This window comes from Mus caroli, unplaced genomic scaffold (genome assembly GCF_978045245.1).
Source record: "Mus caroli unplaced genomic scaffold, Mus_caroli_1 scaffold_14, whole genome shotgun sequence".
NCBI lineage: Eukaryota > Metazoa > Chordata > Mammalia > Rodentia > Muridae > Mus > Mus caroli.
The window spans coordinates 17,930,368-17,946,683 of record NW_028227269.1 but is presented as its reverse complement, the minus strand read 5'-3'; the positions used below and the strand labels follow the sequence as shown (position 1 = coordinate 17,946,683).

The following is a 16,316-nucleotide window of genomic DNA, read 5'->3' as shown; positions in this document are numbered from 1 at the left end:
TGTCCACAGCCCTGGGCATGCATGTATCTCCTGTGTAATTAGGCAAATGAATACATAAATACCACAGCACAGCCAGACTTGGGGGTGGGGAGAATCACAAGCCACAGGGGACCATGCTTTTAGGTCAGTCAGAGGCTTTAAATACAGGGGCTGAAACTTCTCACTTTATACAAAACTTATATATTAAAATTAAGGATACCACGGTATACACATGCAAGCAGCTTTGGTCGGAGAAAATGAACAAAAGAGGTGGAGCCATGCACAGGAAGGGCTTGCCTATCTACTGTCCATCGTCTTCATCCTCACAAAGTCAGCTGGGATCATAGAATAAATCACGTGGTCTCGGTAAGATACTGAAATGTCCTGTCTGGTGTCCTTAAGGGCCTCCAGGCCCTCTGTGGGCAGGGAAGGAGCCCTACAGCCGAGAACACTTGAAACCTTGGAAGGAACCAGCCTGGACTGGATGGGGAGGTACATCTATTGGGTCAGATAGAGGAGGGAGCTGCATCCAGCCAGACCAGGTGAGTGTGATGTGCTGCCTGGACCCAGGTCCCTAGAGAGCAGGAGAAATCACGGAGAAATCCACTTTTGCAAGCAAAGCTGAAGATGGTAGGTCAAGCCTGTGTTTCTCACAAGTGTGTAAAAGCCCATTCCCCTCAGAACTGGCTAGCACTGCTTGGATCACACTGCAGCAACCGGACAATGGATGGGTCGCTCTTGGCGCCTTTGTTGAATTCTTCCAGGGACATTTTGCCTGAGGAATGGAAGAGGGAGACTTAGGATTAGCCAGTGCTCTGGTTAAAGTCTGGAACCCTCTGGAAAATGGACAATGTCCAGTCTTCTCTCTCTCTCTCTCTCTCTCTCTCTCTCTCTCTCTCTCTCTCTCTCTCTCTCTCTCTCTCTCTCTCTCTCACGCACACACACACACACACACACACACTCACACACTCACACACACACACACACATATGGGAACACATGCCACTTTGAGGCACACATGTGGTCAGAGGACAACTTGTAAGAGCTGGTTCTCCTTTCAAGGAATAGGTTGTGGAGATTAAGCCCTAGTCATGAGGTTAGGTTTGGTAATGAACTCTTTGGCTTGATGTAAGCAGATAGAGGCCTGGAGAGCCACCATGATCTGGGGCAGCTGGGGAGAAAGGACAAATTATGGCTGCAGGTCAAATTACATTTCTGTTACTGTGACAAAAATCCCCTGACTAAAAGCAACTTAAGGGAGGAAGTTTTCTTTGGTTTACTTCTAGGTTACAATTCATCACTTCAGGAAGTCAAGGCTTTAAAACCTCACGGGGCAGAGAGAATAGAGGTATGAGCACCTGGCTCATAATGAGACTCTGTACTTTTTTTCTGATACTCTTCTTTTCCCTTTATTACACAGTTCAGGCCCCCTGTCTAGAGAATAGTAATGGGGTTTCCCGCATCAATTAACCACCAACACAACAAGCAACAGGCATGCTCATAGACTGCCATGATCTAGATGGATGGTTCTCAGCCTTCCTAATGCTGTGACACTTTAATACAGTTCCTTGTGTTGTAGTGACCCTCAACCATAAGATTATTTTCACTGCTACTTCATAACCGTAATTACACTATTGTTATGAATCTGAATCTGAATATTTGTGTTTTCTGTTGGTCTTATGCTACCTCTGGGAAAAGTTCATTTGATCCCCCAAAGTGGTTGAAACCCATAGGTTGAGAACCACTGATTTTGATAATTCTTCATTAAGATTCTTCTGAGCTGAGCAGTGGTGGCACACATCTTTAATCCCAATACTCAGGAGGCAGACTGGTGGATCTCTGACTTTGAAGCCAACATGGTCTAAACAGCAAGTTCTAGGACAGCCAGAGCTACACAGAGAATCCTTGTCTCTAAAAAACAAACCAACAAGCAAAAAAAAGACTCTCCTTTATGGCTGATGAGATGGCTCAGCAGTTAAGAGCAGTTGATGCTTTTGCAGAGGGTCCTGGATAAAGTTCCCAGCATCCATAAGGCAGTTCCCAATCATTTGTAACTCCAGTTCCAGGGCGACCCAGTGCCCTTTTCTGACCTCTAACACATTACACAAACATACATTCAGGTAAACGCTCACGTAGAAAACAAATACTACTTCTAAAATAAAATAAAAATTAAAATAATTAAAAAAAAAGAATTCTGAGGTTATTCTAAACTGAGTCAAGTTAACAGTTAAAACTATCACAGCGCCCCCTAGTGTAGACTCTTGTCAGCTTCGGGTGTTGAGAGCTATCCACCTTTGCTGTCCTATTCTTGTCCTATTCTGTACCAGTTTCTCTGAAAGCCCTGACTTCTCCTTTCTTGAGTGCTAGCAAGTGGCCCCTGGCTTACAGGGCAGAGTATGCACTCAGTGGCCTCCATTGTGAGACACAAACAATTGGACAAGTGCACAGTGGGGACACGGTCTCCACTCTGAAACTGCTAAAGCTCCTGGCTTTGACAATCAGAAACAATGGCCCTCCATGTTAAGTGTGCCACCAACATAGTGCTACTTCAGCCTCACACCCACACCAGTGGGCTTATCCCCATTTCACGGAGAAGAAAGCCAAACCTGGGAAGTGGGCAAGTCTTAGTACAGTTGGTCTATTGGAACACAAGCCTCCGTGTCAGAGTACACAAGAGAGTAAAGAACACTTTAGAAAATGGCTGAAAGGCAGCACCAGTCAAGAGGCTGCATTGCTTTGTGTGCATTGAAAAGCATTTCCTTGATGTCTGGGAAGCTTTTTGTTGTCTACAGTTCCCTGGAGCCTTGAGTCCCACTGAGTCCTGTCCTCAGCTCACCTGCACAGAGCACTGGAGGCTGTTCACTGCTCTTTCCTGTGCATTAGCTTACATTCAATCTCAGTGCGACCTGGGGAGCCTTTCATGCCTTAATGCTGCATTTCCTGTTGGAACAAAACCCAACCAGTCTTGGCTCTACAAAGCCACAGAGAGGCAGAATTAACTCACCATGCAGCTACCTCACCCTTGCTGAGGTCCTGTGAGAAACTCAGCCAAGGCACAGAAGGACCTCTCACCACCTCACCTCCTCCTGAGACCAGCCTTTTTGCATCTGTGGTAGAACCTCAGACTCCTAGGTAAGATGAGGCTCAGTGGTTTCTATGTTTGATGAGCCCCATGAGAATCCGCAGTTCCTCACATCCCAGGATGATGGCCTGGTTCAGAATCTCAAGACTCAATGCCACTTGATTCAGTGTCTCACCTCTCAGCCACCAGTATGACCTTCCTCCCCTCTGCATATATAATTGTGGAAATAGTAAGACCACTGTTTCTGTCAACATGTGTGCTAGCTAATTTTATGTCAGTTTGATACAAGTTTACGTTATCAGGAAAAAGGGAGCCTCAGTTGCAAAAATGTCTGTATAAAATGTCTGCAGGAAAACTTGTAGGGCGTTCTCAGTCTCTCTCTCTCTCTCTCTCTCCCCCCCTCTCTCTCTCTCTTTGTGTTTGTGTACCTCCCTCCCTCTCTCCCTCTTTTTCCCTCTTTTGTTTTGTTTTGTTTTGTTTTGTTTTGTTTATTGAAACAGGGATTCTCTATGTAACAGCCCTGACTGTCCTAGAACTCACCTTTTAGACCAGGTTAGCCTTGAGCTCACATGTTGCGGCCTGCCCAGAGTCCACAACACGAACGGTTCAACTGAGAATGGCAGTTCGAACTGAAAAGAGAGGAATCTAGACGGGGCGGAAGAAACAATGGAGCCAAGACAACAAACATTTTGATCAAGGCTCAATTTTACTATTTTCAGACACTCAGTTATAAAGGAAGGGGGAGGGAACCCAACTTCCCGCCAAGTAACTCAGGGTCCAGTAGCAGGACGAACACGTGTGTGCCTCCAGGCAGCAAAGGCAGGTTCCAGCAGTAGGCGTGGCAGGACGAATGAGCAGGTAGCTCCACCCTTGAGCAAGCAGGTTCCAGGCTGGGGGAAGGGAGGCCACATCTCCTCCCATTAGTTAACAAAGCAAACAAACAAACAAAAAAGGGGGTGGCCTGAGGCAGAAAAATTATTTATGTTCAATAGTTCTGCCTGAGTTCTTAGGGCTAAAGAAAAAACTTGTTTCCGTGGGATTCCCTAACTTTTCTAATGGTAAACTGTATTTGGCTAAGACTGTCTTTATTATCCTAGTAAACCACTAACAACAGAATAGGCTCTGACTTTATAATGCTAATTAGTGCTGAATAGGTAGCTACCTGTTTGCATTTTAAGTAGGGCGTTGGAACCCTGGCTGAGTTTAACTAAACAAATTTAGAATAACACTGAGCTGATAATCTTCCACAATTTTGGGTGACAGGCAGGGGAAACAGGGAGAAGGGGGTAAGACCAGCTCTTTAGTACAAGGCCAGTTGGCTTTTTTATTTGGGTGGGAGGCAGTGAAGGGCTTGCCCTTATGACAGTAAGGTCTCTAACCTCTCTCTCCCCTATTAATTAAGTTTAAATAGGCAATGCTTAACAGAGGTGATCAAATGATTTTTTTCATCCATAGATGAGTGGGCCTTTAACCTTGACTTGGGTGGACATTGACCTGATTCTTCCTGTAAGTGTTATAACAACTCACATCTGTGGCTCTTGGTATCTTTTGGGGAGGGGAGGCAGAGCCTTAAGTATTTTTGGTTTTTAGCTGGAATCAGATACCAACCTCTTTCAAATTAGGTGTGTCGCACAGGAAACTCAGAAACGGTCAAGCTGGACCTTCCCTCCGCAGTAATCTCCTGCGCCAAGCGGTACCCATACTGTATTCATATGATTATGAATCAGTAGCGCAGTTCTGAGTTATGCGCGGTCTTTATATGAGACTTGTCAACCTCAGATTTAGCAAGGCCTAGACAAAAATTATGTCAGTATTAACATCACTAATTTTGGTTAAAATAGGACCTGAAAGTCTTTTTTCTTCATCTCTGTTATTCTCAATAGCCTGAGGAACTAAGGACACCTTGCAGTAACAGCAAGGGTGAAAAGCCAGAGGCCAGCTAAGGGACTAAGCCCATCTCTATCAAAATAAGAACTAATCTCTGTAAATATATGAAATTTCTACTTTTCTAGCTCTCCTGGTAAATCTAAATCTTATCTCAGGCTGAAAGCCACGTGCTGGGATGTCTTCGGGAGGAAGATTAGCAGTACCACCTGTTTGCTCTTAGGGACGGAGAACTGGAGAATGTAGATTGACTTGCTTGAGAAAAGGAAGAAATCTAAACAATGAGAGTGTAGCAATGTAAATTTTCTGTTTGGAGAAGTTAAGGTACTTTATTTAGATGCAAATTGTAAAACTAAAGCTAATCTCCGGCCTCCTGTAGGGGAATTGGCTCAGAGGAATACAGCGTTTCTGGGAGGTTCCACTCCCAGCTGAATTGTAAGCACAAGAGGAATTTTAGTCTTTAGAATGATACTTACGAGAAGAGACAGGATCTGTGTTTACCTGACGAATTAATCTCTCTGGTAGCCACCGTGCTTCATCTTCATCTCGTGAAAAAACACAAACCGAGCCTCTTTCCCAGATTAGAACTGGATCTGGACCCTTTCATTTATTAGTCAGGGTGTCCTTTCATTTTACCAATGCATAAGAATTAGAAGTAACTGGGTGCCAGTGGCATTCTGCTGCAGACTGACCTTTAATGTCAATTTGCAAAAAGTTTAGGACAAATAAGGTGAAGGCAAGATGAGCCTTTGGTGACCTTGGGGGAAATGCTCTGAATTAACTTTGCTAGGTAATTTAGAATATAGGAATCTCTAATAATTGAACTGAATATTAGACCAGTCTAAGATTGAGTTAGAATGGCTGGTCACACTGAAGAAGAGTGAAAAATCATTATGACTCTATTAAATGACTAATTTTACTAAGTCTGAATATACAGTCTCTGATGTACTATTGCCATAAAGTTAAAAGGCTAGAAGCTAGTCTAAACTGGAAAAATGACAAGCAAGGATTTAAGGTAAACTTCCCTTGAGAAGCATTAGTTAATAAAATACTTTCCACTTAGGAAACAATATATACTGAAAGATTAAAACTTTTGGCTTCTTGTAAAGAAGCAGAAACAATAAACATTTTTCTTACATAATGTAAAGCTATATTAGCCATACGTAGAGGCAAAATTTTCTAGTGATTACCAGTTTACTAGAAGCAAAAATCTTTGAATTGACATGCCCATGGTTATAGAGCCCTAGGAAGGGTGCAGGATGCAGGCTAGGTGTACCTGACCCTGAATTCTAGTCTCCCTCCCTCTATCAGAGCTGAATCAAGTGGGCTGGAAAAGGGCAGGCCTGCATAGGGCAGAGAGTGTATACCAAACACCTCTGTGCCATCAACAGTTTCACAGGCTCACCTACTCCCCTCTCCCCACCCCCACCCCCTCTCCCAATCCCCTCTTCCCACCCCACCTGCTCACTCCTACCATGTTTCCTACCTTCATTGTTTGTGTCCATCTGCCTGAAGATCTTGTCTGTTCGATTCTCGGGAATAGACTTGTCCTCGGGCATCTTCATCACAGAGGACACCATCTTGTAGATGGCCTGCAAAGGGGCATCTGTGAGTGTGCTGTGGAGGACGGAGGGTGAGTTATGGTCCTCGCTCAGCTAACCAAGGAGCAACGACAGGGCAGAGTCAGGACCCTTCTCTCACCAGAACAAGTCTCACAGACAAGGTTCTGGGCAAAGGGAACCAGGAAACTTTAAGTGACATTCAAGAGCACAGGATACAGCTGGGGTGTGGAAGAATGGAGGGCTCCTTGGTTCAGACTAGAGGGGAGGTTGTGTGGCAAAGCATCTATCTGAAAGGAAGATCTTTGGTGGGGAGCTGGGAAATCCTGGAGGGAAGGTCAAAGGGGAAATACATTGATCCCTGCCCACCCATGGGTCCTGAATCTGCAGATTCAACAAACTACAGGTAGGAAATAGTCTAGAAAACGAAACTGGAGGTACACAGATTCTTGTTATTTCCCAAATAATACACATTATTATTAACATCTATAGCCATTGTACAAATTTTATTTACTTATCTATCTACACGACTAGGAGATATTTAAAGTTCCTTGTCCAACACAGACATATGGCAGCTTGATATTGTCTTTCAGAGCACACACTTACTTATCTAAACATGTCCTCCCCTGTACAAACAACCAACTCAAATGTCCACAGTGTCTTGATCAGAAATAATCATCAACTCAGGTAGACAGGTGCCACACATCTGTAATTCCAGAACCGGAGCGTAGAGGCAGGATTATCAGGAGTTCAAGGTCATCTATGACTATATAGAAAGTTCATGGCCAGCCTGAGCTACATGAGACCCTGTGTAAAAATGTTATATTAAAAGAAAGAGAACAGGAAGTACAATAGTGGTGCATGCCTTTAACCCCAGCATTCAGTGACAGTGAAGACAAATAAGAGTTCAAGGAAGGCTACCCTGGGCTACAGAGCAAGTTCTAGGATAGCCAGGACTACACAGAGAAACACTGTCTCTCTCTCAAAGACATACACACAAAGACACACACACACAAACATACACACGGGCGGGTAGGGAGAGAGAGAGAGAGAGAGAGAGAGAGAGAGAGAGAGAGAGAGAGAGAGAGAGACTGAGTAACAGAGACAGAGAGAGACAGAGAGATTTACAAATGGAAGATTATGCACAAGGGCATGTGGTGAATGATGCCATCTGTGAGAAGAAGTCCAACGGGTTTGTGAGTGGAGGCCTCCTGTGGAAGAACTTACTGGAAAGGTAAAGTTGACTGAAGTGGGGGATTGGCTGAATGGACAGGTATCTTGTAGGCCCTTTTGTCATGTTTTCCTTTGTAATTTTATTTGTTTATTTGTTTTCTGAGATAGGGTCTCCTGTAGCTAGAAAGGAGCGAAGACACTACGGTCTTCTCAAAGCAGTTTATTCAGGAACCTTTCAACATGCATGCATGAATCTCTCTCCAGGAATAGTATCTTGTTTATCTCTCTGCCCCCAATCGCAATCCATTATATAACCCCTCAACCACGCCCCATCAGCCCAGTCCATGTAACAGCAGTCCATTGGCCAGAATCATCACTCGTCATATGGTCTGATCTTGCATCATGGTGCACCTGAGCAGTTCTCACGATGGTCGTGGCTTATTTTCAGGTGTATGAGGAAGTCGGGTGCAAGTCATAAGACTTGGCTGCAGTCCCAGGCGCCATCTTGGGACTGCTGCCACACCCACTCCCCACATCTCCCCCTTCTGTACTTATTGGCAGACAGAATGTCTGTCTTAGGTTGCACCCTGCGGCAATGCCCCTTACCCATCATTGGGAGACAAAGAGCATTGGTTTGATCCCTGTCTTAGGTTGGTGACACGCCCAGGGCATCTTACCCATCATTGACTACTTCTCTAGCATGCCAAGCCACACATGAGGAGATTGTCCTGTTTTCGCTGCCGCAAAAGCCTGTATCATCAAGGCTTGGGCTCTGCACTCACGACTCTGCATGCATCAGGTGCACCAGAAGGCCAGGATGCTGATCAATATCAGATACAGAGCAAGTCCATCAATTCCAGCTCACTCTTTCAAGCGGGAGACAGCGGACAGCAATCCAAAGCTTCTGCTACATCAACGGTTAAATTATTCACAGCCGCGGCAGTTTGTAAGGGATATGGTCACACCGGTGGCTGTGGTGGCAGAGATTGCTACAGCAGTGACAATAACTGCAGCAATGCCAAAAATCCCTCTTAGGTCCAAACAAAGTCATAGCAGAAGGAGCCTGAAAGGGCTAAGGTACAAAGCGAGACATCCTAGTCACAACAGCTAAATGATATTCAGATGCATTCCAGCACATACTATAATAACAAATATCACTACTACAATTAACAACATTATTCTCATAACTACCATTATAAACAATAAACACAAAAGGAGGCCACATACAAACAGGTGTAGCCTGAAAAGAAGCATTCCTCCGTCCAGCAAATTGAAATACAGAAGTTTTAAACACATTAGAACCATTCCAATAAAAACTTGCATTGCCCCAGGCCCCTCCCACCACCATGCTTAAGGGGGGAAGATCAGTGCAACTACCATTCACCCCACCTAACACCATACATTAAAAGGATTACTAGCTCCTACTTGAGCTGGATTTTGATATGTCCAATTATACTCTAAAAAGGAACTATTATGGACTGTACCTATATAAGGGGAAAATGAAAAATAATTCTTCACTGCCCAAGGTACTTTTCTAGATTGACAGCAGGTCCAAGGTGGAAGGGAATTGCGAACACTCCTACAAAAAAGGGGCCCATCTAGGTTAGGAGGGTATAGTGCTATTGCCCTTGGATATACTGGCAGGCCACAACCCTCGGAACCAGGTAGCATTAGCTTTAGTAGATACAGCTGAACACAATCACTCATCTGTGAAATATTTTGAACCATCTGAAAACACAACAATCCCCTTAGCTGAAGCAGCATAGATTCCCTCACTGGAGTTATCTCTCCATCCCATGATAAAAAAAGGCAATTGTAGCAAAGCATTAGGATATAAAGAACTGAGGAAACACTTGTGCTGAATGCGTCAACGGCATGGTTTTCGGGAACACAGGCATAATTCCCCAATGTAGCTCTTCAGTTCTCACTAGCAGGACCATTCCCAGCCACAGGAATATCCATGTCCTCATGGCTCTGCTTGTCCTGAATTGCTCTGGTCAGCCGCTCTGGGATCCACAGCAGTTGTCGGTGATCCTGGGGAAACACACAAACAGACCCTCTCTCCCAAACAAACACTGGGTCAGGGCCCTTCCAACAACCAGTCAAAATGTACCCTTGGATGGGATAATTAGTTTGAGCTGCTACAAATCTCCCTTGTCCCAGCAGCATGTCTTGATCCCAGGCTGGATGGCCATTGCCAGCATTTATTGCTGCTTGCTCGGCAAGAAACTCAATGAAAAATGCCTTCTAGTCTAAATATTGGCCTGGTGACAAGCAGGCGAGAGCTAGGTTCTGCCAATTGCTTGGAGACATGCAGTAGTGGTGCAGGTTCTCTAATTGCGCTCTTACAAAAGCAGCACTGACACTGTAAGTATGAACCCCTTCCTCTATACTTTGAACAATCTTCCAATCAAGCGGCTCATGATGATGACCTCCCTGTGCATCCTGAAATACAGTAAAGCACTGGGTTCCCAGTTCCCTCCAGGTTTCTGAATGCAGACTACACCTGGATCCTCTTTCAGGGGCTTACGGACGCGGCCACGGTGGCCCTGGCCCTGAAGGCTCTACCTTCATTTTTACTTTCTCTAGACTGTTGGCTATACTCTCCAGATTGTCCTCAGACATATCCCCATAAATAGAATTTCCTTCTGCCTCTGACTTTTGGGATCGCGCCTCTCTCACCTGATTCAGGCCTCATTGCCCTTTTGGATTTCTGCTCCATATCTTTCCTTCTCCTCGATACAATCCCGTATTAGCTTCTACACTGGCAGCACATGCAATTCCTATCTCACAGCCTTGCTTCTACCACGGTTTAGTGTCCACTTTCCTTATCACCTACAGCCTGGGCTTCAACCACGAGTCAGCCAACCTCTCCCTGGTTCACTGGACATTGAGCTTGACAGGGTGGCCAGTGCTGGCTGGAAGTACCCCCAGAAGCTAGCTACATCCATCTCTGAACAGGAGCACACAATACCAACTTCTCCAGCCACAGAGAGTCTGCCCTAAGAGGACAAATGCGACTGCTGGTGGCTGAGGGGTCACCACAGGCCTAGGATAAGCATACAGATGAGCTGCCCACCATTGATACCCACTACCCATGGCTCTAATCCACACCCCAACATAGAGTAAGACCATATCATGACTCTTTGGGAAGGGATAGAAATGCCCTGGTTTTATTGTAGGTAATTCATTTTGGAAACTCAATTAACAAAACACATGTAAAGTTGAAGCCACCCTGGGAACGCGGAGCTGTAGGTAAGAATGGAGCAGCCAACAGTGGGAGGGTGGTACACCTGGTGGTGGTTGGTCCAAAGAATCCCTTAGTGGAGCAGGAAAAGAGGTGCAAAAAGACGTCTGGGGACAATCCAGGAATACTGATGGAGAAGGAAGGGAGGAACGAGGGGAGGAGGAAGGAAGGAAAGAAGGAGGAAAGGAAGGAAGAAATGAGGGAGAGGGAAAAGGAGGGCATGAGAGGGAGAAGGGAACTGGAGTACCTAGAGGAAGGGACAATGAGCTGAGCCCAGGAGGTGGCTACTAGGATGTTACTGTCAGAGGCAGGCCCTCAGGCAGGAGACAAAACTGTGAAACAATGTGAACAGGAGACCCCAGAAAAGAGGGCAGAGTTTGGGGTGGTAGCAGGTAAAAGGTAGAGAAGCCAGGTTGGACCAAGATGGGAGGTATGGGGTCCCCTGCTCAAATACTAGTATTGGAGAGAAAAGACCTGTACCCAGTGAATCCATGTAGCTCCAAGGCCCTCAGCACTGAACCATTCACACAGGGAAACTTACAATGTGTCTCTGGCCTGGAGTTCACTTAGATATGTCACCCATCAGATACATCTTGCTAACCAGAGAACTGACCATCAGAGAGCTGCAGAACCTCTCCTAAGTGAGCCAGGACCTGACTCCAGGATACCCGGGTATGGGATTGTGCTGGTATTGTCCCAGAGAGTGCAATGTGTAAACAGCTGCATTGCCACCATAGCTAGCCCTGTGCTTGTGGCTCCTCTTCATGATCAACAGTCCTGCACCCGACAGCCTTGCCACAGACCCGTGGTGTCCAGCTCACACACGCAGCATCCACTCACCTCATTGAACACACATCACTGCAGTGTCTGTGATTTGTCATCTAACAGAAGCTACTAGAATGCCAAACTCCTTGTACCTGCTCTGCAGATATCTGCCGGGAGGAGGCTGCAGTGCAGACAGCCTTGGAGATAATGGAGGAGAGGCTTCGTTTCCCTTATTTCTCATTCCCTTCCCAATGGCTTGAAGATCTGCTCTTTACCAAATATTTCGGAGGTAGGAGCTCCAGAACACAGGGCTGTGCCTCTGCCCAGACTTTGTCTCCTCCCTGGTATCAGGCTGCTAATTAGAATTCATGCTTTGCATTGGTTTTGGACATTCTTGCTGTTGTGGTTATTGCATACACACACACACACACACACACACACACACACACACACGCCCTTGTTCTCAGGATGTACTAATACTAATTTGGAGGCAGGAAGAACCTTGACATAGCTCACATTGAAGCAGATCCCAAGTGACCCTCTGTGGATGCAAAGAACAAGGCATAAGCATCAGGAGGATGGAGACTACCAGGGAACATTCAATCCATGTTTCAGGGCTACCCCTGAGGTGCTGGGGGTTCATGGGATGTAGAAAAGGGAAAAGGAAGGGTCTGAGCCTCGGGATCTGGTTCTGAGGAGCAATGGCTTGAAGATCTTCTCCTGCATGCAATGTCATTTAAAGAAAGGGTGGTGACAATAGGAATGTGTCTGGCCATCTTAAGCACCTGGAACTAATGGCATAAGCAGTATGAGATAAGGAGGAAGAGAGGGTAGGATTGACCCTTTTCGGAAACTCCAGTAAAGAAGGGCTCTATGTAAAGAAGCCTCAGTCCTGGAGGGACTCCATGGAGCATAGTCCTCCCGCCCTGCCATGTTCCACTACACCCAGATAGGAAAACACACCTTTACAATGCTAAGTGCTGCTGAGACTCTTCAATATCCAGCAGCTAGCCCTGAGCCACAGGAACTCTCAGCTACTGCAGTCAGTAACAGTGACCCCTATTTCGCTCCAAAGGGGACAAGGATTCAGTACAGATACTTGGGACAGAGGACCAACAGTCATATAGCAAGATAGCCAAATAATCCTCCAAGAAAAACAAGAAAGCAGGCTCCCAGAAGCAGAAAGCCCCCTAACCCCACCTTATCCTCTTTCTTGACAGATACACCCCGTTAACTGGGAGAGTGTATCACCAGAGAAGCCCATACTTGAGCAGACAGTTAGGACCTGCTTCGGTGTTTTCCAGTCTCTTGGGTTCTTGAAGTATAGATGCTTGAGTCATGCTGGATTGTGGTCCCTACTCTCGAGTGCCCTGCACTACAAATGCACATTCCTAGGCAGGACAACTAGGTGCTCTGGCCAAGAAGATGGAATTTAGAGCCAAAACTGAAGGCCTAGAGGGGATTTTGGAAGATGACAGAGCCTCCAGTGAGTGGTAAGCTGTCTCACATGCCTCAGCTAGTGAAGGAAAATGAGATTTTGTAACTTGTGATTCATGTAAAAGAGTTGTCTAGGAGCCCATATGCCAGGGCAGGGCTCTTCTGTAAAGATGAAAAAGAATGCAAGGATGCAGGCAAGGCTATTTTGTCTGAGTTTACACCATCTGATCGGAACCTCCTCTCTGTCTACTGCCCCTTGGCGCCGGGGTAATGTCATACAACAACTGGTTGCTATGTGAACAATGATAAGGCACCAGCCCACAGGAACAAGGTCCTGATGCCCTTTGGCTGACATGTAATCTTACTGTTAATGTTTGAATGAGCCAATCCCATACCTTTGTTGAAATTCCTTGCACCCCTATCCCTTTTTCTTTCATAAAAACCCCTAGCTCTGGAGACTCGGAGTCGACTCCCCTGCCTTTTGTGTGAGGTACATGTCGGCCCAGAGATCTGCCAATAAAGCCGCGTGTGTATTGCAACAAGAAGGATTCTTGCGTGTTCACGGGTGCACCCTATCCCTGGATTAGAGTAGGGGTTACCATATGGGGGGAGTCCTACATTTGGGGGCTCATCCGGGATTTGGGAGCACCCAGAACCCCAAGAAAACCCCTTGGAGGTATGTCTGTGTGAGTTTGGTGTGTCTGAGTGCGGTGCCACTGAATCTGTGTGTCGGTTTTCCAGTTTTAGTATTCTGGCAGCTGCCGCTGAGGTCCGTGTGGGTCCAGTGGCTGTGGAAGGAGATGTCTTGAGTCCACAAGCTGCAACCCTGGGAAGACGTTCCAAGGGTGACCCTGGAGGAAGTCCTCTGGCAGAGTGAGGGAGATCAGGTGCTCTTTCTGCCAGAACGGGAGTGGACGCGGAATCCCACCCTGTCAGAGGTCGCGTTTGGCTGGTTGTATAGGTCCAGGCAGGGATGAGTGTGCTTGGATGTTCTAGTGTCCCTTGTCTCTGTCTTCATTTTGTCTCTGTTTCCAATTTTTGTCATGGGACAGACTGTCTCAACCCCATTATCTTTGACTGAGAACCATTGGACGGACGGACGTTAGGGCAAGAGGGCAAAATCTATCAGTAATAGTTAAGAAGAAACCTTGGCAGACTTACTATACCTCAGAATGGCCCACTTTTGGGGTGGGTTGGCCTTCCGAAGGAACGTGTGATCTCCCCACCATTAGGACTGTAAAGGCCGTAGTTTTTCAGGAAGGACCATGATTGCACCCGGACCAGTAACTGTACATCACAGTGTTGGAAGATTTAGCGCGATTTCTGCCTGCGTGGGTTCATCCATTTCTCCCACCCCTATGTCCAGGTACCAAGGTTTTGATGGTCCGAGAGAATGCTGAGAAGGGGAAATCGAAACTACTATCTGGAGAAGGCAGCAAAAAATCTACTCCACCGCAGCCAGAGGCCATTTCTAAAATCCACCCAGATATAGAGTGGCCCCCTGAATGGCCTGACTCACTACCACCACCTCATCCCCTGGTTCTCCAACCTGTACCCCAACCCTCAGCTTCCATGGCTCCACCTTTGGTTCTAGGGATCTGGGAGTGAGGTCCCTCAGCAGGAACAAGAAGCCAGCGGGGAGCACCCAGCGAGGGGCCAGCCGATTCTATGGTGGCACTTCCCCTTAGGGCTGTTGGAGCTCCCCCTGCCAGCCAGAACGTTCCACAGCTTCTGCAATACTGGCCTTTTTCTTCCTCTGATGTCTATGACTGGAAAGTAAACCACCCCCCTTTCTCAGAAAATCCTACAGGGCTTAAAGGGTTGATAGAGTCTCTGATGTACTCATAACAGCCTACCTGGGATGGTTGCCAACAGCTCCTACAAACCCTGTACACCACCTAGGAGAGAGAAAAAATTCTCCTCGAGGCACGGAAGAACGTCCGAGAAGGGGCCGGTCGGCCAGTACAGACCCTGGTCGAGATAGACAAAGGATTTCCTTTGACTCGTCCTCAGTGGGATTATAACACAGCACAAGGGAAAGAACGGCTGTCCAATTACCGACGGGCACTAGTTGAGGGTCTCAGAGGGCCCACTCGTAGGCCCACAAATTTGGCTAAGGTAAGACAAGTTATCCAGGGGCCAACTGAGCCCCCCTCAGTTTTTTTAGAGAGACTCATGGAGGAATGCATTTTGTGGTGCACTTAGAGATAGACTTTAGACTTCAGTGAATCTTAGGCAAGCATTCTACCAACAGTCGTAGCCAACTCCAGCCTATTCTCTCTCCTCTCCCTCCCCCTCCCCCTCCCATTTTCATGTGACACAGTCTTTTCTCTGTGTAGCCCTGGCTGTCTTGAAACTCCCTCTGAGACCAGGCTGGCTTGGAACTCACACAGATCCATCTACCTCTGCCTCATGTGTACTGGGATTAAAGGAGAGCCTCACAACCATCTGGCTATGATAGAGTCTTTCTATACAACCCAGTCCAGCCTTGAACTCAAGACACTCCTCAGTCTCCTGAAATTACAGGAGCACAGCATGACTTAAGTGCTCTTTTGAAGGATATGAAAGACATTGCTGCAAGCAGGAGAGGGCAGAGACCTCCATTTCATTCCCACAGTCCCTCTACAGATGGACGTCTTGTGCAATCAGTCCTGGTAGGATTGAGCCAGAATAGGCTTCTCTTCCTTGCTGCTCAACACCGAGGATCAGGTTGGCACTTTGGCCCCAGGCTTGATGCAGCAGGTTCTTTGGGGTCCATGAGCCAGCTATGGAATGACTCGCACATGGGCTCCTGATTGGCTGGGATGACAGGTCATATCAATTCTGTTTTGATGCTGCAGGCCAAGAAGCCAGCAATGGCCTTTCCCCAGTAGCCAGGGGAATGGCACGGGGCCTCTAGGACTGGTTCTGCATGGTCAATGACTCAGGTTGCCCTGGCCAGTAGCCAGCACCCAACACTCCTGTGAGGGTGCAGCAGTAACCCAAGAGTGCTGAGGCAGGCCTAGCATACAGCAGGGTAGAATATCTCTCATTGCGCGTGACTGAACTTCTGTGTGTCCCTCTCTAAAAGGAACTGCATTTTACTATGTCAGGCTGCAATGGGACATCCAGATTTGGTGGTCCCTGGGTCAATCCCTGACTACAGCCTTCCCTTCTAGCCATATGTTCTTGCTACCTTGATTTCTCTGAG

The 16,316-nt window shown here is 46.8% G+C and overlaps 1 protein-coding gene across 1 annotated transcript in view; it reads right to left on the bottom strand.

Annotated features, from left to right (window-relative positions):
• Window positions 1-339: 339 nt before the first annotated feature.
• Window positions 340-16,316, bottom strand: part of LOC147001146 (hippocalcin-like protein 1) — a 51,293-nt gene continuing 35,316 nt past the window's right edge. Inside the window, exons 2-3 of the mRNA XM_085830229.1 lie at window positions 6,432-6,537; window positions 340-754 (exon numbers count right to left, since the gene is read on the bottom strand). Coding sequence (XP_085686355.1) covers window positions 657-754; window positions 6,432-6,537 — 204 coding nt within the window. The 3' untranslated portion in view covers window positions 340-656. The remainder of the gene's footprint in view (window positions 755-6,431; window positions 6,538-16,316) is intronic.